Below are 25,407 nucleotides of genomic sequence, written 5' to 3' on the forward strand. Positions count from 1 at the left end.
TGCAGACCTGTCAGTCTGTATTGATCAGTGGCATTGCCCAACATTTTCTTATAGACCTCTGGCCTAGAGCATTTTCCTTGGACCAGGAAATCTTTGGGCTCTTGCTGCCATCTCTATTGGGCTCCACTACCAGCCCAGGAACTTAGTGGCTCACACCCACCTCCTCCAGAATCTGGCTCTCTATCTACCTCTTCTCTGGAATGTTCATGCATGGTTCAGAGGGACTATGGCTCTTCTTTTTTGCTGAGAACTATTCATCCTTTCTCAAGGAGGAGCTTGCCTAATTGACTTGCCTAAAAAAATGCATTGACTCTGTGTAAGCACCATGTCAAGGAGCTTTTTCCCTTTTCTTCTTAGAATTTTGTGGTTTCCTATCTAATATTAAAATCTTTAATCCATTTTAAGTTAATTTTTTGAGCAAAATAGGGGCCTAGTTTCATTTCAAAGCCATTGAAGATTCCAAAGAGTTTCACTTTATATGAAATAATTGTTTACTATTTATTATACTAGGTATTTCAATGAAGAAATTTTAAGTATTTATGTTCATTAATTTTTTAAATAACCCACTCCTTGTTAATATAAATAATATTTTTATTAAGAATATCTGTATTTTCCTTTAAAAATCAGTGGCAAATGAGGCATTATTTTACATTTTTGCAAATTTCTTTAATGTCCAACTTAATAGAAGAGGTCGAATTTCCTATTGCTTCTTTATCCAGTCATTATGGTATCTGTCAAGCACAATACAGGTTTATTAGCAGGTTAAGTAACAATGAATCCTTCTTAGATTTGTCAGTTTATTACTTATGTAGACAGCAAAGGGGAAAGTAGCCCAAAGTGCCAGCTCCTCATGACTCTTATACAAAATGACACAAAAACAAAAGCTACCAGGTGACTTCATCATTAATGATAAGACACATTGTTGCTGAGGAGCCAATTCTACACTGCAGTTAAGGGATTTTAGAGCCTACTGCTATACCAAGGGGGCCAGAAGAGAAAGTGACATATCTCATCCAGACTCTAAAGAGAACCAAGAAGATGAATGGGAAATGGCATCTGAGCGACAATTCATAAGCCTCCCAGGCTTTCTTGTTCCAGGAAGAGCAGTGTACATTCTGCCAATGTAGATATGCACAGGATCACTAGGGGAGAGCCATTGCCTATAAGGTCAATCCCAACCTTTCACATGTCAATATAGGAATTTATTTTGGGGGGCCTTCCTGGTGGCTCAAGTGGTTAAGCACCGCACTATGAAGCAATCCGCAACCACTGCAGCACAAGTTCGATCCCCGACTGGCCAGGAAGCAACCCACATGGCACAGCAGACCTCTCCTGACTCACCCACTGCTCCCCTCAGCAGTGTATTTCAGTCGATCTGCCTGTTCTGTTCCCTACTCTGTCTCTGATGAATCCTCTCACCCCCTGCATCTCTGGCCTGTGCCCCAGCTCTTGTGTGCATAAATAAATAGATCTTAAAAAAAAAAAGAATTTATTTTGGGTTCTCCCTGGTGTTGCAGGGGTTAAAGTCTCAGTGCTATCAAGCTGTCACCAGTCATTACAGCATGGGTTCAATCCCTGGCCAGGGAGCTAACCCACATGTGGCATAGCAGACCTCTTATCTTGCCCACTGCTCCCCTCAGCAGTGTATTTCAGTATATCTGCCTGCTCTGCTCCCCACTCTGTCGCTGGTGAATCCTCTCACCCCTCTCACCTCTGCCTACACCCAGTTCTTCTATGTAAAAATAAATAAAAATAATTTGTTTTAAAGTAGTCGTTTCCTCAGACTTCCTAAAAAAAAAATTCAGTTTGGAAATGTAGACCATCTACCAGATACTCTAATTGTACTGACAGGGATTTGGACTAAAACTGTTCTATATGTCTTAGACAACATCAGATGAGCATGACCATGACTGTGACTCCCAGTAGAATGACCATGCCTGCTCGGAATACAGACTATAGCCAGGCTTCTCATTTGCAGCCAAGGCAGTTACAAGTATTACTAACCCAGATGCAATAAGAGATTGGCAACTGTAGATACCTCACCTCAAATCGCCAAAAGTACAAGTATGGGATCTGGCACAAAGAGAAAGTTCTGTGTGCCTTCTTCACACTTAGCTTTCAGGAAGCCCTGACACCTCTTTTGTGCCTGCATGGGAGATGGGAGGACAGGAATCTTTCTTTGTATTCTTACCCTGCCTCAAATGGCCACCAAGAAATCTAGGGCAACACAATTGCTTATCACCACAAGAAAATTTAGACTGGTTTGTCTATTGTAGACAAGTATAGGCCTAACATTTGCGTACGAAGTAGTAGCAATCTGAACGGCAGCATTTTGCTAAGGGGATTGATGGTCAAACTGTCAATCTCTATCCTTTGCAAAATGGTCTGTGCAAAATATATAAAAGAGTTCAAAAATGACAAGATGAGGCTTAAGAAAATCACATCAGTGTCCAGGAAGTTAATCTTGTGTGTCATTTCTGGTGGAGGCTATTCACTCCTGCAGCTGTTGGAAGGTTTCTGTGAGTTCTTAGATTAAGATTTTTCATTGGCCTTTTTTCGAGTTGAAAATGGTAGAAGCTGTCTGGGTTAAAGTGACCAGATGCACTTCAGATAAAAGCTGAGAAAAAAATTAATGATCCCACTTCCCACCCTTGACATTTCAGAGTCTAAGTCATTCTCTTCTCACTTGCCGGAGTTCTTACTCTTCTTCCAGAGCCAAGTAATCTGGTCTATGTGACCAGTCCCTACAACAGGCACTTCTCCAGTTCCTCCCACATCTTACCCACACCATACGCCCAAACATCCTGGATGGCTAGCAGTTTCATCCTAGAATACATCCCTCATCATGATGTGTGGGCCACGCCAGCAGGGCTATCTTAGAAGTTGTCATCTCATATTTAGGATCATTGTCACCGAAATCCATAGCTACCCAAATCCAGCAAGCATACCCAGACAGCACAAAATTAACACTAGGTTAGAGTCACCTACCTCCTGGTTCTTTGTAACTTGAAAATTCCAGTAATGTGATTTTCCAGGGACAGGCATAAGAAGAAAATAAGTAGCATGAGAAGGAGTTACGTACTCATCTGAGTCTCTTTCAATAGTCGGAGCCTCCTCCCTTATTCCCTAACTTATCATTAAACATTCTATTCAAATGAAGGGTACCCTTCCAAGAGGTTGCCACAGCTAGAGCTCTAACTACCTGTACTAAGTGTGTGCTCTACGGGGAACTGAGCCTTGGTTATGTAGTATCCTTTTCAGTTTTTCTTTTGAACTTTCAGTTGCATCAACTGCTTGGAGAGGATATGGGGCATGAAAAGTCCAGCAAGTATTTCCAGTAATTATCCACTCCTAGGTAATTTTTACTATAAGGTGATACCATTGTTGATTATGTGTGTTTAGGGAATCCAAATATGCAATAGACCATCTAAGAGTTCTTGAATAGTAATGTCCACATATTTAATGCAGGCAGGATGGCACCCTGGTTATGTGCCCAGAAGTCCTCTTTGTCATTCAATTGCAGAACTGACAGTAAGGCACATTTGCCAGACTTCCCTGGCCTCATGTGCTAGAATCACTGTAACTTATTTGGAGGCTTGATCTTGAATTATAAATGGATTACCATGCCCTGTGCAATGGTGTATTCACATGGCTATATTCCTTACCTGGGTAACAAGTTTAATTAACTTACTGTTTCCATTGATGTTTATCATTGCGTGGCCTTTTTCCTTGGGCATCCACTTGAGTCATGAACAGGGAATATAGCCCTGGGCAATCTGTTGCTGTAATGTTTGTCCCCACAAAGACTGAGACTTGACATCAAGATGTCCTGCCGCCAGACACCAGGCCCATTGCCAGTCCATTATGTGCTACCCACAAGTCAGTAAAAAAATGTAGCAGTGAATTTTAGGGAGTGTTTACCAAGATAAGCACCATAGTCTATACTCCACCCATTGAGAGAACTCTACCTGTTCTCTCTCTTTTTTAAAAAAAGATTAAAGATTTATTTTTATTTATGCATATAAGAACTGGGCTGGAGGCCAGAGGAGCAGGGGGTAGAGGATTCACCAGAGACAGAGTGGAGAACAGAATAGGCAGATTGACTGAAATACACAGTAGCTGAGGGGAAAAGCGGTCAAGTCAGGAGAGGTCTGCTGTACCATGTGGGTTACCTCCCTGGCTGGGGATCTGCAGTGGCCAGGTTGTGTCTTAAGATCTTGTGCCACCAGGGAGTTCCTGAGATTACTGCATTTGGAAGGTGACTAGCCACTTTTTCCTGTAGATGTTGACTCTATCAATGTCCACTTCTTTTCTGAGCACTTTCTATTTTGTTGGTGTTTGCATTTTTTTACAGCTTGTTAAGTGGTTAAACCCTTTTGCATCTACCAACTTTTTATTCGGTGTGAGGGTCATATCCTCACCCATGTTGGTCTTCTCTACTACTTTACTGCCACCATGTGGCTGGGTCAGGGGAGTCTGGTGGGCTCCAAACTGTTCATTGTCCCATTGCCACTGTCTAAACCTTGGCCTTTCCCCACTGGTAGCATCCCTTATAGTTAAGAGAATTTGTTTTTAAAGATTTATTTTTACTTATTTATGCATAGAAGAACTGGGATGGAGGCCAGAGATGCGGGGGATGAGAGGATTCACCAGAGACAGTAGGGAGCAGAAATACACTGCTGAGAGGAGCAGTGGGCAAGACAGGAGAGGTCTGCTTCTCCATTGGGTTAGCTCCCTGGCAGGGGATGGAACTCATGTCACAGTAGCTGCTGATAGCTAGATAGTGCTGAAACCTAACTCCTATGCCATTTGGGAGGCCCCAATTAAGAGAATTACTAGTCAGATTTAAAGATTCTATTTACACAATGCTCTCGGCAAGCTATGGATATATAGAATGTCCACCAAATGAAATAACACAGACTAGTTTTGTTTTTTTTTTAATAGAGGCATGTTTATTTGTTTGTTTGTTTGTTTTGTTTATACATGCACTGGGTACAGTCAGAAGCACGGGAGGGTGAGAGAATTCACCAGAGCCAGAGCGGGGAGCAGAACAGGCAGAAGGACCGAAGTACACTGTTGAGGGGAGCAGCGGGCGGCAAGAGAGGTCTGCACGCCATGTGGGACCCTCCTCCGGTGGCCGGGGAGCAGCCGGGGATCGAACTGGCGCCACAGAGGCCACGGGCAGCTTCGCAACCCAGCGTTCAACCGCTGTGCCACCGGGGAGGCCCTAACACAGACTAGTTTTAAGAACCAAGATGGAACCGTTGTCAACTGAAATATCACCTTTGTAACCTAAAAAGAAAGCCATGAAACACCACCTTTTAGCCTGGAGATTAGAAGTCAAAGAATTGCTGTAGGAGCAAGTAGGACTAGAGCCCCAAGCAGTGTGGCTCTTTTTTTGTTTTTATTTTTTAATTGTAAGATAAACAAGGACCACATTTAGCATGAGTTACAAGTTTGCCACCCAGCTATAGTTTTAACACCAGGAACTTAGAGTACTTTGAAAATGGCAGGAATTTTTCTTTGACTGCCAGAGGGATTTAGTTTTGTGAATCCACCCACATTATTTAAAACTTTACTTGGCCAACTGGTCTCTGAATCAGTCACTCTTTATCAGTCACTCCTGCTGACTGTAGATAACAAAGAAGATAGAGAAATTAAGAGGGAAACTTTCAGCTTGCCAACCAACAGGATATCATTTGTATAGTGAAAACATTGGACAATGCTGTCAGTACATAATTGGGAGGTCCTTAATTCTGCAAGTTGAAGTGCTGTGATATTAATGAATTCAGATATCCTTAATTACAGATGTATACTGCAAAGCCTAGGCCAAGCACTAAAAATATTTTAAAGAAAAGTAAACCAAGTAAGTAGTAAACCAAAAGTGGACATAAAACATAATCATAAAGAGGCCTCCCTGGTGGTGCAAGGGGTTAAGTCTCAGCACTATGAAGCTATCCGTAGCCACTGCAGCACAAGTTCAATCCCTGACCAAGGAGCTAACCTCTCCAGTCTGGCCTGCTGGTCCCCTCAGCAGTGTATTACAGTATATCTACCTATTCCCCACTCTATCTCTGGTGAATCCTCTTATCCCCTGCACCTCTGACCTGTACCCCAGTTCTTGTATGCATAAATAAATAAATCTTTAAATAAATAAAACATCATCATAAAGACAATCCAAAAGAATGCAGAAAAAGGCAGCTGTCCTCCCAAGACTGCCTATCTGTGTCTATGCAGGTGTCTCTTTTTTTCTTTCTCCTTTTGCTATCAACCCTGTCCTTTCAAAATGTTAAAAAATAATAATAATAATAATAGAGGAGCCTCCCCGGTGGCGCAGCAGTTGAGCGCTGGGTTGTGAAGCTGCCTGCAGCCTCTGCAGCGCCAGTTCGATCCCCGGCTGCTCCCCGGCCACCAGAGGAGGGTCCCACATGGCGCGCAGACCTCTCCTGCCGCCCGCTGCTCCCCTCAGCAGTGTACTTCGGTCCTTTTGCCTGCTCTGCTCCCCGCTCTAGCTCTGGTGAATTCTCTCACCCTCCCGTGCTTCTGACTGTACCCAGTGCTTGTATAAATAAATAGATAGATAGATAGATAGATAGATAGATAGATAGATAGATAGATAGATAGATAAATAGATATTTAAAAAAAATAGAGGGCAGGTAAAATAAAATATAGATAGAATGAATGAGAAATAACTATAAAATGTTAGGTCATAATCCAAACATGTCAATGATTACACTAACTATGAGCAGCCTATATAAATCAGCTTTCTACTCTGCGAAGCAGATATTTTCACATCTGGGGCCTTGTTGTCCAGGGAAGGACTGCCTCTTCCAGGGGTTGTGGATTCCTCCAGATAGCAATCACTCCCTCCAGCATGCCTTTCATGTGAAAACTAACCATCCCCCATACTCCACACCTTTCTGTGCATGTGAGACTTTAAGCCCCTGTCCTAATCACCCCAGGGTCAGGCATCAGACAATTTGGGCCAGTCCCTACACCCTTCACCCATTGAAGTTATTCAAACTAGCCAGTCCTATACCTGGTCAGCCCACTTACCTTGCCATACCCATTCCTTCCCTCAAAAACCTTAATAAAGGGCCTCCCTGGTGGCTCAGCGGTTGAGCGCTGGGTTGCGAAGCTGCCCGCGGCCTCTGCGGCGCCGGTTCGATCCCCGGCTGGATCCCCGGCTGCTCCCCGGCCACCAGAGGAGGGTCCCACATGGCGCGCAGACCTCTCCTGCCGCCCTCTGCTCCCCTCAGCAGTGTACTTCGGTCCTTCTGCCTGCTCTGCTCCCCGCTCTGGCTCTGGTGGATTCTCTCGCCCTCCCGTGCTTCTGACTGTACTCAATGCTTGTATAAACAAACAAATAAATAAATCTTTAAAAAAAAAAAAAACCTTAATAAAGGTTTTCCTTTTTTTTTTAAGTTTTTTTTTTTTTTTAAAGAATTATTTATTCATATAAGAACTGGGATACAGGCCAGGGATGTGGGGTGGTGAGAGGAATCACCAGAGACAGAGTGGGGAACAGAACAGGCAGATTGACTGAAATACACTGCTGAGGGGAGCAGCAGGCGAGTCAGGAGAGGTCTGCTGCGCTGTGTGGGTTGCTCCCTGGCCGGCCAGGAATCAAACTCATGCTGCAGAGGCTGTGGATTGCTTCATAGTGCAGTGCTTAACTCCTTGCGCCACCAGGGAGGCTTGTAAACTATCCTTTCAATGGCAGTGGTTTCCTGGAAGCATCTTACAACAATGAAAGGCAGGAAGGGCTGAGGCAGGATGAGAAGGAGAAAACTGATCAATAGAAATTTAACTGTAGGTGACTTTGTATAAAGAGAATATAAATTTATTTTTGGTATTCTTGCTTCTTTTCTGTGTTTGAAATTATTGCAAAGTAAAATGTTAAAAAAATTTTGAGGTACAACATTTAAGGTAAGCATTACATTCCTTTTATTTGTAACTTGCTCCTTATCATTTCTGCCAGCATCCTGTCCCGCTCTGGCCAGGAATGACACAGAAGCAGGGCAGCACACAAGAGACCAGGGGAGTACAGGTGGGGCACCAGAAACCAGGACACCCCCAACTCCCTCAGAATGATGCTCAAAATCCCAGAGGCCTGGAGAACAGTTTTTATCTGCCTGGCAACAACAGAGGAAATCTGAAACCTACCATTCCAGCTGCTCTTTTAAAGGCCAGGTGGAAGAGGTCTAGTGGAGAGAAGTCTTTGGACACTGACCAGTTTTGAACTATCAGGGAAGTCTGGTCTGTGTGGATATGTGTTGTTTTTTTAACATCTTCCCATAGGGAAAGTTTTCTTTTTTTTTTTTTAAAGATTTATTTATTTTATACAAGAACTGGGGTACAGGTCAGACGCGCGGGAGGGTGAGAGAATTCACCAGAGCCAGAGCGGGGAGCAGAACAGGCACACGGAGCGAAGACACTGCTGAGGGGAGCAGCAGGTGAGGCAGGAGAGGTCTGCTGTGCCATGTGGGGTTCTCCCTGGCTGGTGGAGAATCGAACTGGCACTGCAGAGGCTGCGGACAGCTTCACAGCACGGCACTCAACCACTGTGCCACCGGGGAGGCCCCTGGATATGTGTATTTTATTTAACTTGTCCTTCTCTGATAGCAATTCCAAGTGTATTCCTCTGCCTATGCTCTGACATGTAACCCCCCCAGCACTGTGCCCTGAGAATGACCCAGACTAGTGTCTCCTTTGAGTGCCTCATTCTCTCTAATTCAGATTCATCCCCCTTTGAAGCCTTTTACCTTCCTAACCTAATTAAAACCTTAGACCAATCCCTTAAAGGTTATGTCGTTCTCAACTTACAGATAGGGAAATTGAATCCCAGAGAGGTAAACTTACCTGCCCAGAGCCACACAGCCACAAAGGCAATTGCTCTCAGACTTCTAGAGTCCTCAAAGTTCTCTTTACTCTGCCCTCTTGAACTGACTTAAAGTGCCCTACCACCTCTGGAAAGCCCCCAAACTAAATCTTAAAACCTCAGAGGAGACTGTCAAGGACAGGGTCCACATGGACCTTGCCTGAAAACAAGCCCAGTCTTCCTCCTTGGCATAGCAGGGCTTGGGGAGCCAAGAGAGGCCCTCTCTTCATCCACACTCATTGTCTCCTGCCTTCCCTACCTCTTGCTCTCTCTGTGGTTGCTTTCTGTTTCCCTCCACTGAGGCTGCTCTCTACTGACCTCAGTGGACTTCATACTTGCCCAAATCATGGGGAACCATTATGAGTTCTCTCCCTAGGCCTCTTGGTCTCCTACAGTATTCTAGCTACTTTTTAAAATCCACAGTTCTCCTGGCCTTACAGTACTGACAAGTGCCCCTGCCTACCTCTTCCCCCCACACCGTGGAGACCTCTCACATTCTCTGCTTATTTTCACACCGGGCCCCATCATCTAAACCCACCTAGGATGAGTTGGAGGGGCTCTGCAGGGCTCCCACCTAGTCCTCAGGGCCTGAGGCCTATGTTTGTTTGTTTTCGAGGGGTGTTCTTAGGAGGAGGAAGGTGAGAGAAACCGGGCAAGGGGAAAGAAGGAGCTGGATAATGAAATATTGTAGTCTATCTTGAGACCAGCTTCAGCCCGACCCCACCAAAAGCCCCAGAATCCAAATTACACCACTCCTTTAGTCCCAACTTGAGGCAAGCAACTGGGGCTTTTATATCCCCTCATCAAATCAGCGCCGGGTACAGACTGCTAGCAAAGGGCAACACCCTTCTCCCCACCTCCGCAGGCATTTGTGGGGAGACTGTAAAGGAAGCTATGAAGGGGGCAGCTACAAGAGCCATTAACCACTATTCAGACATTCTAAACAGCTTGTGGGTGCGATGGCTGCAGCCCAGGGAAAGGGAGCTGAGCAAAATATTGACAGTGAACACTACAGTAGCTCTTCTCCCCAGGTCCTGCCCAGGGACCAACATCCTGCTGCCACTTCAGAACCAGTGTATTCAAAACTGAACTTGTGGTCTCTTCCCTTCCCTCATCTCCAACCTACCAATATGGGCAACAGTGGCATGATTCAAATGGGGACTTCTGGGAGATATGTGACACACCTGAAAGTCCACGGGGTGAACAGGAAGACATGGTTTTCCACCAACTCCCAGGAATCATAGGATGTGGCTGCTCCTGAGGTTCAAATTTCCTAGTATCTCCTGTCTGCCCTGGAACAAAGAACCTCAGACGCTGCTGGTCAGCTTCCGAATAGAATGGCCAGTGGGCAGGTCATGGATAATGTCTGAAACACCTTGTTTTATTTATTTTTTTAAATTTATTTATTGGGTCTCCCTGGTGGCGCAGCTGGTTGAGCACCATGCTGTGGAGCTGTCCACAGCCTCTGCAGTGCCGGTTCGATACCCGCCAGTTGACGAGAGTCCCACATGGTGCGGCAGACCTCTCCTGTAACACTGCTCCCCTCAGCAGTGTATTTCGGTCGTCTGCCTGTTCTGCTCCCTGCTCTGTCTCTGGTGAATCCTCTCACCCTCCCACACCTCTGGCCAGTACCCCAGCTCTTGTATAAAAATAAATTTAAAAAAAAATCTTTAAAAAAAAAAATTGCCCCCTCCTCCCCCCGGTGGCACAGGTGGTTGAGCGCAGTGCTGTGAGGCTGTCCGCAGCCTCTGCGGCGCCGGTTTGATCCCCGCCAGCCGGCAAGGGTCCCACATGGCACAGCAGACCTCTCCTGTCGCGCCAGCTGCTCCCCTCAGCAGTGTATTTCATCATTCTGCCTATTCTGTTCCCTGCTCTGTCTCTGGTGAATCCTCTCACCCTCCCACGCATCTTATGCATACAAGAACTGGAGTATAGGCCAGAGGTGCGGGGAGGTGAGAGGATTCACCAGAGACAGAGTGGGATCGACTGAAATACACTGCTGAGGGGAGCAGTGGGCAAGACAGGAGAGGTCTGCTGTGCCATGTGGGTTAGCTCCTTGACCAGAGATCAAACTCAGGCCACAGTGGCAATAGCCTGAAAAAACATTGATGTGTCTCAATGCCAGAGGAAAAACCAGGAGCTGTAGTTTTAGCCAAAGTTAACATTTTCAAGGGAAATTAGAACTATATGGGCACTGTGCTAGCAGGCCAATCCTGGGAGGGACAGTTTCTGTGAGTATTCAAAAAATGCCTGTCCTTCGCCCACTGTCACCTCCATATGGGCAGCAGCAAATCCACAGCATCCCCATCCGTACTGCCCACAGAGTAGATCTCCTTAAGTCCTCACTGGGTGTTCAGTGAGGACAGCAGGAGGTGTGTGAAGGGCCTGGAGAGGAACCCTAGGAATGGAGACGCTGGCCTCGACCTTTTAGTCCTCATCCCAGACCCTCCTAGATGGAGTAGCAGCTCCTCCCATCTCTTTTACACACACACACACACACACACACAGAGCTTCTCAGAGTTAAGGATAGTGGTGGTAAATGAGAACAAGTCCACTGAAAGTGAAACCTGGAGGAAGTTGCTTTCACAAGAATTTATTTTTCAGATTTCAGAAGTCTGAGCCAGGGCAAAACAGACCTTAGGCCTCTTGCATGGGCCTAATGTTTCGGAAAAAATCCTTGATCCTCTGTCCAATGTTCTTAATCTTCCGCCAACCTCTCTGGAGGAGATTACGCACTTTTCCAAATAGCTTGACACTCCGGGGCTGTGCACCAGGAAGAAACAGATTCCTTGTGAGGGCTGGACCCAGGGCCAGGCAAGACCCCTCCCAACCTAAACATCCTCTTCCTCGCTTTCCCAGGTTCGCTCCAGAAAACTTGGGGCCGCATTTCACCCTCTGGCTATGAGCTTTGGAGCATGTGGCTGAATCCCCATGCACAGAAACAGATGAGGGAGGTACAGAAATGGCAAGGGGTTGCTCAGGGTCACACAGCCAATTCCAGGCACACGACGAGGATGCATGGGCCAAAAAGCTCCTGATGCTAAGTAAATGACTCTCAGAATTCAGCAGGAGACAGAACTCCTTGGAGGGCTTGTTAAAAAACGAACTTCTGTACCCCATTCCAGAGTCTGATTCAGTAGGTCTGAGTGGCCCGAGTATGTGTATTTCTAACAAGTTCCCAGGTAAGGACTGCACTTTGAGAAATACTCCAAAGCCACTCCTGGACACCTGGGGCTCAGGCCAGGGGCTCTTTCCTAGATAGGGCAGCGGTTAATTGACCCAAGGATGCTCTGTGTACCACCACCCCATCAGCCTCTGCAACCCAGAAGGGACACTCACCTCATCACAGGTGATGTCAAAGGAGCCCCCGATCGGGTCCAAGGACACTGTCCCCACACACTGTTTCACCAGCTAAGGAGAGACTTGAGGTCAAATGCGTATACCATAACTCCCAGCATCATCCCAGTGGTTGCAGATGTCCCCTACCAGCCTGTTGTTCAGCTCCTTAGGAGGCATCACCCAATACCCCTAGCCCCTAGACCCCCATCCTCACCCCCTGCTCCTTAAAGTCACACTGCTCCGGTGATTGCTGCATCGTCCAGGGGCACACAGTCTCCTTCACCAGGAAGCTCACAGGCTTTGGGTTGTTTGGGTCGTCATCCTGCTCAATAGAGGAAATAGAGAGACCAGGCTCAGGTTCATTCTTGCTTTCTCAGATCTCTCTCCCTGCCCCCTACCAAGAGAGAAGATACCCCCAAACTCACTCCCTTGGGCTCCTGGTCCAGCTCCAGGAGGCGGTAGAGATTGGCACCTGGGGACCTCTGGTTGAGGCCCTCCACAGCGCGGAGCACTGCCTCCTGGTAGCCCAAGTCCTGGGTGGTGGCCGGGGGTACTAACAGGCCCAGCAGCAATAACACCAGTGACCACCACCCCAAGGAAGGGCTATCCCTCTGGGTCTCCATGGTCCCTGAGTCTGCCTCCCTCCAGCCTGTAGGGCCCTCCTTTATGCCCATCCCGAGCCTGATGCAAAGGCCCAACCAGGAGCCTTCCTGACCTACCCCACCACTGGCCTCCTGCCAGGGTATGGGCGGGGGTTACCTCAATCCCACTATTGCCTCATGGAGCTTGCAGGACAGTGGACAAGGTCTGCTAATGTACAAGGTGAAGAAATGGTTTCTCCATCTCCCCAACAAGGTCTTGGCCTGAGGCCCCACAATACTCAGAGGCTCAGTTGTTCAAAAGGGTTGAGCATACCCCTCAGCAGTGATTTCAGTAGATCTGCCTGTTCTGCTTCCCACTCTCTCTGGTGAATCCTTTCAAGCCCTACACCTCTGGCTTACACCCCAGTTCTTTTATGCATAAATAAATAACTCTTTTTTTAAAAAATAAGAAGGTATCACTACACACCTATTATAGTGGCCAAACTGTAGAATACTAGCAACACCAAATGTCGGTGAGGATTTGAAAAAAAAAAAAAAAAAAAAAAAAGGGTTGAGCATAAATAAACAAAGTTGAGCCTTCCAGAAGAAAAAGAGAGGTGGGCCTCCCCGGTGGCACAGCGGTTGAGCGCTGGGTTGCGAAGCTGCCCGCAGCCTCTGCAGCGCCAGTTCAATCCCCGCCTTCCAGGCGAGGGTCCCACATGGCGCACAGACCTCTCCTGCCGCCCGCTGCTCCCCTCAGCAGTGTACTTCCGTCCTTCTGCCTGCTCTGCTCCCCGCTCTGGCTCTGGTGAATTCTCTCACCCTCCCATGTCTCTGACTGTACCCAGTGCTTGTGTAAATAAATAAATAAATCTTACCCAAAAAAAAAAAAAAAAAAGAAAAAGCCGATGACTATCCTACATCCTTCTCCCACTGCGACCTCAGGAAACAAAGTAATGTTGTATACATTTCTAAGTTTTCAGTACAGGTACTGCCTGGCACCCAGTAGGTATTCAACTGAAGTTTAATGAATGAATAACAGTAACCACCACCACCCTTATCTAGAGACTCACCTATCTGGCCAGTCCCACGGAAGACTTTCAAGCCCATACCATCCTGTTCTCTGAACCCAGGCCTCAGTCAAGTTCAGGGCCTCAACTCTATCAGTCCCCTGAACTGGATTTTTCTCCATGACCTTTCTCAGTCTAAAAATGTCAGCAGGGCCTCCCTGGTGGTGCAGGGGTTAAGTCTCAGTGCTATCAAGCTATGGCCAGCCACTGCAGCGTGCATGAGTTTGATCCCGGCCAGGGAGGTGACCCACATGGCGCATCAGACTCTCCTGTCTTGCCCACTGCTCCCCTCAGCAGTGTATTTCAGTAGATGTGCCTGTTCTGCTCCCCACTGTCTGCTCCCCACTGTCTCATCTTCCCCCCGGCACCTCTGGCCTACACCCCAGTTCTTGTATGCATAAATAAATAAAAATAAATCTTTAAAAAATAAATAAATGAAAATAAAAATGTCACCAGTCCCCACAAGCCTATTGTCCTTGCCCCTCCTCAGGCTGGCTAACCATCACTCTATCCAGTGACCTCTTTCGAGCCTGTCTCTACACAGGGGCTGGTACCCCCTCTCTCTTCCTAAGCTGCCCTCTGTTGTTTTCCTGGTCTCCCTCCTACCTGCTTGGAGACTTCTCAGTCTCCTCCAGGGACCCTCTCTTAATAGGGGTCCCTTGCAGAGTTGCGTCCTGGACTGTTTGTCTTGGCAATCCTCACATCCCCTCTTAAGACACTGGGTATCATGGGCAAACACTACTTAGTCTGTCTCAAAGTTTAAGACTTCCATGATAACTCCTAGTTGTCTCCACTGAGCCCCATGTTATGCTGGATGCTGCTTCATGAGCCATGACTGAAGGCCATCCCTTTTCTTCCTGAGCAAGTTGCCCTCTCACCTCCTGCCACTGCCCCTGCTGATTCCTCCCACCACTTTCTCTCTTCTGAAGTACCCCCACAGCCCCCAGCTTCCACCTTCTCTAGGTTCCAGGCTATTCCCAGATCATAGTCCACCCTCTCCCCCATTGTCCAGGGGATCATTCAAACCACTGATTTGGCCATTTCATCCCTCTCCCTTCAGGAGCTTGCACGTCCCCTGGCCTGGACTCAGGGCCCAGAGTCTGGATGGACTTCATTTCCCTCCCCCACAGCCCTGCATCCTCCCCCGCTTCCAGAGTTCAGGCTGCCAGATATACCTCAATCACTTAAGCCCCTCCAAGCCTCTGCTTCTTTCTCCCATCTCTGCACCTGATTTTTGCTTGGCATGCCTTTCCACCTCAGAGGCCATCTCTGACTGCTAACCAGACACAACTCCCTCCTTTTGGTACCACTATCTCCAGGAAGTCTCCTCTGATTCAACCTTAAGTGACTCCCTGTCTAATGCTCTGGTTGAGACACCAGGATGGGAGGTGGAGAGAACACAGCAGAGGTAGCTGATGGGCAAACTGATAGAAGGGTCCAGAGGCCATGAGGTAAATTCTAGTCCAGTTCTCCTGTGGAAATACCATGTGGCTGGGAGACCTAGGATTGCTCTTGGTCTTGGTAGGCCTGTGGGACTCTTGCTAGGGCACCTGAGAAAGTGGCAGCCTGAAAGAATGCTGCTGGTTGCACATCAGCCATGGGAGAAGGAAGAAGAAATGGGTTTCTGTGCAACCTGGTTTCACAGCCCAAGTATTTCCCCAGTGGCCTCTTGGTCAAGCAGGGCTTGCACATCAGGGTCCTGTATAGCAGCTGGGAGGAGGGTCACCCTAGGACATCAGACCCCTTGGGGCTCTCCTGGCTCCCTCCCTTCTTGGTTGTTTTCAGTGTCCTCGAGGAGTCAAACTGGGAGAAAAGTAGGTGTCAATGTCAGTCCTTAGTCCATCCAGCCCTCTATTCCTCTAGATCAGACCCAGCACACACAGAGCCCCTTCCCCACTGGCAGAAGTAGACAGTCTACCTGAGCCAACAGTGCAAACTTCTGTCCCTTGAGATCAGCCAGAGCCCAAGTGGCTTACACAGATCCTCTGATGCACATCAGAAGTTGGGTCCAGGGGGGCTTGCTGTCCCTCTCTGGGCTAGAGCACAGGGTGCAGGCTTCCTAGCTTCCAGAATTAAGCCCCATCCAGGGCCAGGTATGTGCAGATGGGTGTCCACCCTGTGAGGAGGAAGGCTGACTCATAACCTAAAAACCCATGGCTGCCCCTCCCCTAGAGAAGGAGGAGATGCCTCTCACCAACTTGCCTTTTTTTAATTTGTCATCCCATTAACAGGTGATCAGGAGGTCCTACAGAGTCCATGATCAGGAAGAAAAAAAAGTGAAGCTTTTTCACATCAGGTCTAGAGATCTGACTCTAGCTCCCGTCACAATGTAGTTGAGAGCTGAGTCACTAGGGTTACTGAGGGCTCTGGGAGGCCTTCCATGTGTCAGCAGATGCTCGGGGGCTCCTTCTCCACTCCAGAACCCTTCCCTCACCTGCAACAAGATCCACTTTAACTCCTCTTTCCATTCCTTCTCCAATTTCCTGTCTGAAGTTCTGGATCCTGAAGAGCCAGTGGCTACCCTGATCAGTGTCCAGCCCCTCAGGCCTACTTGCCCCCAAGGTGATCTTCATCAGTATGGTCAGCTGTGCTTGTTTGTTCATGCTCTCAGGGGGTACTATAGCTGTCCTAGCCTCTGTCTCTATGGGCAACTCCCTGGCCAGCTTGCCAAGAAGCTCAGGCCTTGACAGTCACAGAACTTAGGTTCCCACACCTGGATGCCTGGGTTGCAGGCTTGGACCTGCCATGATCAACTGTGAGTTCCTTGGTGTTTGTGTATCCACTCTGTGCCTCAGTTTCTTCATCTTGTGTGAAAAACAAGGATGATAACAAATGTCCTATTTATAGAATTCTTGTGTAGGTCAAATGCAGTATGGTGGATTCTGAGTATATGTCAGTATTGTATAAATGTGAGCTTTTGTGTTAAAACTTCAGAAGTAAACAAGTTGCCCAGAAGGTAATGAAATTGGGCCATGAGTTGCCATCCCTCAGGAAGTCAGAATCCTTTAAAATAAGAATTTTATACAAGATGGTTTCCAAGAACTGTTGGATTCTGCATTTTGTTTTTTTTAATTTTTTTTAAGATTTATTTATTCATTTATACAAGCACTGGGTACAGTCAGAAGAGCAGGAGGTGAAAGAATTCACCAGAGCCAGAGCGGGGAGCCCTCAGAGGGAGCAGCGGGCAGCAGGAGAGGTCTGCGCGCCATGTGGGACCCTCCTCCGGGTGGCTGGGGAGCAGCCGGGGATGGTGCCGCAGAGGCTGTGGGCAACTTCGCAACCCAGCGCTCAACCGCTGCGCCACCGGGGAGGCCCGGATTCTGCATTTTGAATCAATTTAAAATAAACAAGGCCCTAAAAGGAGAACTTCAAGGGCAAGCGTAAGATAAATATTTTATTTATCTGAATCTCCAGTCATAGACCTGGGGTTTGAGGGAGGCTTCCAAGTCCAACTACTGCAGAAATCTCTCCAACCATACTGGAGAAGTAAATTCATGCCCATGTGACCCCCACGCCTCTGAGAGAGGAGGGAAGCAATCTATAAAACAGCCCAACTTGCTTGCTGATTAGTTTCTGCTCCTGAGCATGTTACTTAGCATCCCTACACCACACTCCACTGTGCAGTGGGCCCAGAACTATAACCTGGGAGGACTATAGTGGCAATGAGCTCGAGAGCGATGCCTGACACACAGCATGTGAACACAAACTACCCAAGGGGACAGCCCACCTCCTGCACTGGAACCAGGTGGACATCCAGCTCTGCAAAGCTGCAAATCGAGGCTTGTGCTTGCACTTCTGGCAAGTTGCCTTCCCTCCCTGATTCTCAGTTTTTTGTATAAAAATTGGGAACAGAAACCCCAACAAAAATTGGGAACAGAAACCCCTGCTGGACTGGGATGGAGGACCCTGATGCATACTCAGGGGCATACTGAGGGCCCAGGTTCTGTCCATTCTCCTCTCCTAACTAGCTTCCTGCCTTCAGCCTTCCCCTGCAGCCCTCGACCGGGAATCCCAGAGCAAGGTGACTGAAGTCAGAAAGGCCAGGGACCTCCCCAGTGGTGCAACAGGGTTGAGCACCTCACTGTGAAGCTGTCCACAGTCTCTGCAGCACGGGTTCGATTCCCGGCTGGTCTCCTGCCTCTCCCGCTGCTCCCCTCAGCAGTGTCTTCCGTCCATCTGCCTGTTGTGCTCCCCGCTCTAGCTCTGGTGAATTCTCTCACCCTCCCGCGCCCCTGACCTGTACCCCTGTTCTTGTATAAATAAATAAAATCTTTATTTAAAAAAACTTTAAAAAGGGCCTCCCCAGTGGCGCAGCGGTTGAGCGCTGGGTTGCGAAGCTGCCCGCAGCCTCTACGGCGCCGGTTCGATCCTCGGCTGCTCCCCGGCCACAGGAGGAGGGTCCCACATGGCGCGCAGACCTCTCCTGCCGCCCGCTGCTCCCCTCAGCAGTGTACTTCGGTCCTTCTGCCTTCTCTGCTCCCCGCTCTGGCTCTGGTGAATTCTCTCACCCTCCCGCGCTTCTGACTGTATCCAGTGCATGTATAAACAAAACAAACAAACAAACAAATAAATAAATAAATAAAACATGCCTCTATAAAAAAAAAAAAAAAAAAACTTTAAAAAAAAAAAGGCCAGTAACTGGGGTTTCCCCCATCTCATGCTGGCCGGGCAGGGTGTACCTAACTCTCAGCCATCACTAGTGGCTGTAGGAGTTGGGAAGCATTTGTGGGCTCCCAGATGGACTCTTTTTTTTATTGTAGTAGCTTTACTGAGATACAATTCACACAGCACAGAATTCACCTATCAAAAGTATACAATTCAGTGATTTTTAATGTATTCAGAGTTGTGTAGCCATCACCACAGTCAATTCTAGAATATTTTCATTACTCCCAAAAGAAATCCCCTCTTGGGAGTCATTCCCCATTTCCACTCAAGCCCTACTCGCCAGCCCTAGGCAGGAACTAATCCACTATCTGTCTCTACAGATTTTCCTATTCCAAATTTTTCATATAAAGCAAACCCCTTTCCTTGTCTGTATTTCTGGTACCTCACATTTAAAATGAATCTGGGGGGCCTCCCCGGTGGCGCAGCGGTTGAGCGCTGGGTTGCGAAGCTGCCCGTGGCCTCTGCGGTGCCGGTTCGATCCCCAGCTGCTCCCCGGCCACCGGAGGAGGGTCCCACATGGCGTGCAGACCTCTCCTGCCGCCCGCTGCTCCCCTCAGCAGTGTACTTCAGTTCTTCTGCCTGCTCTGCTCCCCGCTCTGGCTCTGGTGAATTCTCTCACCCTCCTGTGCTTCTGACTGTACCCAGTGCATGTATAAACAAACAAACAAATAAATAAACCATGCCTCTATAAAAAATAAATAAATAAATAAATAAAATGAATCTGGGGCTGCATTAAATTAAGTGGGTATTTCCCAGAGTGTGGTGCATGGCATTATGGCCACACAAGATTCTCTATGAAAAGGGATTCTTATTTAAATATATGTGTAAAACCTCCTTGTTGTTTCTTGGAGCTTCATGATACCCATGATGTTATTAAAGGTCCTGAAGAGTCCTGCAGAGGGGCCTCCCTGGTGGCCTAGGGGTTAAGTCTCAGCACTATCCCTGCTACAACCTGAGTTCTATCCCTGGCCAGGGAACTAAGCCACATTTGGCTCAGCAGACCTCTCCTGTCTTGCCCACTGTTCCCCTTAGTAGTGTATTTCAGTAAAACTGCCTGTTATGCTTCCCACTCTGTCATTGGTGTCCCCGTACCTCTGGCCTACACCCCAGTTCTTGTATGCATAAATAAATAGATCTTTAAAAAAGAGAGAGAAAAGGAAACTGTTTCACCCAATTTCCTCAAATTTGTCCCCTTTCTCCCTGCAGGACACATTAACATCCCAGAAGGCCTGGGGTAGGCATTGGAGTCTGGATTTTAGGTTTAATGAATTGGAATGGATCCAATCCTAAGTCCCTCTAGGGCAGTCATATCTCAGAGCTAGAAGGGGACAGGTTCTGGACCTCCCGCCAAATAGCACCTTACCTAATGTGGGCATTTGTCAACCAACTAACAGTAGGATGGTGCAAGAGACCTGCTCAACCCAGACAGGATGGAGCCCCAGGAAGAATTTCATCTACCAGGGACCCAGGAATTGAGAAAGGTTGGAATAAGGCAATGATACCACAGGTTTGGCTTGCTAGCCTCCAGCCCCTTCTAGCCTCAGCGCAAAAATGTTTCCTCTTCTCCGAGTACATACCATATGGGGCACAGCATCCAGGTGCAAACTGTAAGGAGGGCTCAGCTGCAACACACGACCTCTGATGTCTAGTAGGAGGGTCCCAAGAAATCTCATAAGGAAACTCAGTCCTTTGGCAGGAAGTTCTCCCCCTGCTCCAGAACCTTCTGTGGCTCCCTGTTGTCTCACCATCACTTTTTAACTGCTGCCCCTGACCTAAGTCCTATTACCTCTATCTTTTGGGGAATCACCTCTCCCAGAATATCCAGCACTAGACACTCCCCTGTAGTAGCGTACAGGAGGGTAAGTGTTGCCCTACCACTGAGGTGGGGTGGGGGAACAGCAAGATCAATAATCCCTAAATTTTCTCCAATCCATTTTATTTCAATTTCCAACAAGCATGTACACTTGTGGGTTTTGTTCTCTTTCCAAAGTCTCTGTGTGGTAGACTGATCAGGGGGTCATTCCTCCCATCTCCTTAAGGGTATAAAACTGAGTGAAGAGGCCCTAAGATAAAGGTCCTGCTGAGACTAATAGCACAGGTTTGGGCCTCCTGGTGCTGATCATGTCCCACACTACAAAAGACTGGAAATATATTCATAGCAATCGGGGCGTGTTGGGTTTCTCACACGTGTGTCCAGCTTCCAGCCCCGTCATTGTAATTACAGCTGCCTTTCTGTCCACAATGCTCCTTCTTTTCCCAAGAATATTCTTCTCAGGAGAAACGAATGCCCTCTGGTGGCCTTTCCCAATGCCCACAAGGAGGAAGAATTGAAGAAAAAGTTCTCAACCTTTTCAAAAGAAAAAGGGGCTGTAATACCCGCCTTGCCACCCCAAGCTATAGGTCCAATCCACCTTGGTTGGGGAACAGATGGTGACTTCTCAGAGCACCTTTCTAAATCCACTGCCTTCAGGATAACTTTCAAATTCTTTGCTTAATTCATGGCCGGAAATATTTCCCCTTATCTCTGTAAGCCAGTCTTGATGCTGCTGTTGGGAACAGGCAAGATGCCCTGCAGGAGCTCCCAGCTTATCCAGGTTGCCCAAGGCTGTTCTCTATCTTGATGGTGTTCCCATTCTTGAAGGGGCTTGAGGGACTGCTCCCACCACAATGGCCTCTTTGTAGCATCTTTTTTTTTTTTTTTCTTATTTTGAAACTGGGATGAGGAGGAAAATCTGTCAGTGTTGCCCTAAAAGCCAAGTAAAGCAAGTGTTTTTGAAAGGAATGCTGCTGTGCAGAGTAAAGCAAGGTGTGCTGATTAGCCATTGGGTTTAGCTAAATGAAGGTGCCTGAAGAACTTGATAAAAATCTTTTCCATGAAGTTGAGAAGGGAAATGTCTTGATTGGAGTGGGCTCAAGAGAAAATGGGAGAAGAGAAATTAGAACCATCTTAAGGAAAGGAGTGTGGAGATGGAGAAAGTGGGATCACGGGCAGAAAGTTGTTTTATTATTAATAACAAACATTTTATTGAATTTTATTGTCAAATGACAAAACTACAATAATTAATAACAAAAGGTGTTTTTCAGTCAAGAGAAAATAATCCCTGGATCGGGATAGTGTCTCACACAGTAGTGGAGCACTGTTCCTGACGGAAGAGTAAGGGGTTTTCTTGAGCATTAGAAGAACAAAGCAAAACACAGGGTACAGTTGGCTGGGAGGTCAGGGATTTCCTTATAGAGCTGCAGGTCCATTTTCTAGGGTAAGGTAGAGCTTGACCTAGCTAACGCCAAGCCTCCCCTGGTGGTGCAGTGGTTGAGCACTGGGCTGCGAAGCTGCCCGCAGCATCTGCCGCGCCGGTTCAATCCCCAGCCGCTGGCGAGGGTCCCACATGGCGCGCAGATCTCTCCTGCCACCCGCTGCTCCCCTCAGCAATGTACTTTGGTCCTTCTGCCTGCTCTGCTCCCCGCTCTGGCTCTGGTGAATTCTCTCACCCTCCCGCGCTTCTGACTGTACCCAGTGCTTGCATAAATAAATAAATAAATCTTAAAAAAAAAAAAAAAAAAAGATTTCCTTGACAGTGAGGTATTGCCAGTAAGTGTGAGCTGACTTAGGTTTACCTTTGGGACCTGGGCCCAGCCACTGGAGAGGCCTCCATTTTTTTGGGTTCCAGTAATCAAATTAAATTTATTGAAAGATGCCATTCATACAAAAAAACAAACAAGGGCCTCCCCGGTGGCGCAGCGGTTGAGCTCTGGGTTGCGAAGCTACCTGCGGCCTCTGCGGCGCCGGTTCGATCCCCGGCTGCTCCCTGGCCTCCGGAGGAGGGTCCCACATGGTGTGCAGACCTCTCCTGCCGCCCGCTGCTCCCCTCAGCAGTGTACTTCGGTCCTTCTGCCTGCTCTGCTCCCTGCTCTGGCTCTGGTGAATTCTCTCACCCTCCCGCGCTTCTGACTGTACCCAGTGCATGTATAAACCAAACAAACAAACAAATAATAAATAAATAAATAAGACATGCCTCTAGAAAATTAAAAAAAAAAAACAAAAAAAAAACAAAAAAAAAAAAACAAACAAATCTTGAATGTGAAGCTCAATGAATTTCTACAAATTTCTACAAAGTGAACATATTGATGTAACTAGCCTCCAATTCAAGAAATAATGTGACCTCTCCCAACAAGATAACCACTACCCTAACTGATGAAGTTTTTTGGAGTGCTGGGTCCTTGGACTCATTCTGGGAAAGGTTTCACCAGAGCTTCTGTTTTGGTGGCATGCGGCCGAGTTTCTCCACCAGACAGACAGGTAGTTATAAAGAGCAGGTTTATTAAAAAAGGAATAGGACAGTAAAAGTCACTTGCATAGACACAAGCGGGCAGGAAGAGCTGGCCCAAAAGGGACAGGTTTGCTAAGAGAGGCCTGCCTAGTGGCAGGCGGGTGGCCTTGAGGAGAGTGGTCTCTGCTGAGGGAGGTCAGTGAAGAGAGATCCCTGCATGGTACAGGTGACCGGCGGGAAGGAAGGCTGCTGCCCTGCAGAGAGAAAGAGTTGGTATAGTCACAGGTGGGCAGACGTGTTATAGAGCAACCCCGATATTAAACGGGTTCCTGGCTGTGAGCGTCCTCACCCGCGCGCTTTAAAGGGACTTACGAATACTCTACTACAGACACACACAAAAGGGTTAATAAAAGGTTTATTTACAAGAGAAAAAGAAATAAGGAAAATGTACAACTCAGGGAGAAAATAGGGAAATAAAGTCTTTAATGCGTCCTACCCGATCCGAGGACCTGGAAACCCAAAGTCACTCTCAGAGTTGGCCAGACGCTGCGAGCTGGCGGAGAGCCAAAAATGGGGGCCCCAAAGCCCACGTGTCTGCCTTTTCTATCCACCTGGCTGCTTAACCCCACCCTCAGGTCCCAGCCACCTTCCCTTTGGTGGTGATGGGATTTGGAGTTCCCAGTGTCTTTGGCTTTGACCTGGGGTGGGGGTGGAGTCCACAAAGCCTATATGGAATTTGCTTTGGGACATCCTTTTCCCCCTAACAGACGGAGTGCTGCCCCATTGTGGGGGCAGCATTAGGTTTTATCATCTTCAGGGAGGGGCTCATCTTTGTGGGTGGATGGTTTGTGCCCCTGAAACTCCCTTTAGCAGTCTGATAGTTTCTGGGTGTTGCACCTCCTGATCTGGGCGTTGATGCCTAAAGGCCTTGGTTTCTATAATTGGGTTAATGGATTAGGCTAATCCCTTCTGTAACAGGGTGGTCCCCAGGAAAGGGGGAGGTTCCCTGCCCCACCAGTTTGGGATCAAGGTTGAGAGAATTCGTTTTTGCATAAGTTGAACCATTTTAACATTTTTTCCCTGTGATTTTGATATATTTGCTATCTTGTTTTAGCCAATGCTCCAACTTTTTTTCTTTTGGCTTGGATAATGGACTATTTTTAAGTAATGAAACTGTCATACTGGACATTCATGGACAATGCTGCTGACTAATTGTTGCTTCTCTTACACACATTGTAACCCTGAAAAAAAGACTGTCTCCTAAGATTACACCCTGAGATCTGTGCCACCATAGATATGGTGGAATAAAAATTAAATGGGGGGATTGTAACAGGGTGGTCCCCAGGAAAGGGGGAGGTTCCCTGCCCCACCCAAGGGAGGGTGGAGCTGAGCAGGAAGAGGAGAAGCAGAAGAGGAGACTGAGGAAGAAGCTGGCTGGAGCCAGAAGGAGACCTGGAGGAGGCGCATGGAGCCTAGAGACACGTAAAGAAACTGTGCTTGTCTTTTGGTCGTGAACTGGGTGACACAGATGTGGGTGAGACCGGTGGGGAGGTGACCATGGCAGCTTTTATCTTGATGTTGATTTTGCTCTTTTCCTTCCGGGCTTGTCCGGTTGTTTGTGAACCTTTTCTGTGGGTCCCCACTGGAAGATGCTTTAGACTTGTGGCAGGCCTTGGGGCCTTGCTCTGGGCCAATCCCATTTGGATGGACTTTTACCCACGAGGGGATGGGTAACTTTGGGTGCTTCATTTAGAAACTAGACTCTTTGCCTTACCTGTATTGTTTCCTAGTTTTATTAAAGTTCCTTCCCATTAAAGTCCCATGTGTTTTGTGTTGATGCGGCGGATGGCAGAACCCATTTAGAATAGGCAGGTTTGCGGGGTTTGGGCTGCCCCTCTCCCTGTCCTATAACACTTCTATCCCTACCTCCTTATGTGATGGAGGGAGTAATGGGAGCAAGGTACACATGATTAAGAGGGAAACCCTCCCTACTCAGAAAGGAAAAAAACTTTAAAAACTCCTGCTTTTCTGAGACTGCCCCCTGCCTCTAACAGTGTTCTGTCCTGTTGTGTCCTAATTAATTTGGTTGCTGCCTTCATTTTAGTGCTTTGTGAAATTCTTTTCTGGAGAGATATCAAGGACCCTCAGGTGTCACATCCTCAACTTTACCTACTAAGGGCTCTTTCCTCTCAGAAAACACCTTCAAGGGCCTCACTGGATGGTGCAAGGGGTTAAGCACAGCACTGTGAAGCTATCTGCAGCCTCTGCAGCTTGAGTTCAGTCTCCAACGGGGCCCGGGAGCTACCCACATGGGGCACCAGACTCCCTGTCTTGCCCACTGCTCCCCACAGCAGTGTATTTCAGTCAGTCTGCCTGTTCTGTTCCCCATTCTGTCTCTGGTGAATCCTCTCACCCCCTACAACTCTAGCCTGTACACCAGCTCTTGTATGCATAAATAAATAAAGCTTTTAAAAAAAAAAAACACCTTCAAGCTTCAGCAAATTTAATCTCATTTGGGAAGTTCCCCCTCCTCCAAACTCACCCATTTCAGCTCCTCCTCTAGTTCCCACCAACCATCCACAAATAGCAGCCATTATCATGGT

The 25,407-nt window shown here is 47.6% G+C and overlaps 1 protein-coding gene across 1 annotated transcript; it reads right to left on the reverse strand.

The window, feature by feature from the left end:
- Positions 1 to 11,499: 11,499 nt before the first annotated feature.
- CAMP (cathelicidin antimicrobial peptide) lies at positions 11,500 to 12,853 on the reverse strand. Its single transcript, XM_084246544.1, has 4 exons — positions 12,646 to 12,853; positions 12,435 to 12,542; positions 12,221 to 12,292; positions 11,500 to 11,644 (listed from the first exon to the last, which is right to left on the reverse strand). The coding sequence occupies exons 1-4, from the start codon at positions 12,841 to 12,843 to the stop codon at positions 11,519 to 11,521; spliced, it is 504 nt and encodes a 167-aa protein (XP_084102670.1). The 5' UTR covers positions 12,844 to 12,853; the 3' UTR covers positions 11,500 to 11,518.
- Between the last annotated feature and the right edge of the window lie 12,554 nt (positions 12,854 to 25,407).

The sequence above is a fragment of the Talpa europaea genome, assembly GCF_964194135.1.
Source record: "Talpa europaea genome assembly, chromosome: 11".
NCBI lineage: Eukaryota > Metazoa > Chordata > Mammalia > Eulipotyphla > Talpidae > Talpa > Talpa europaea.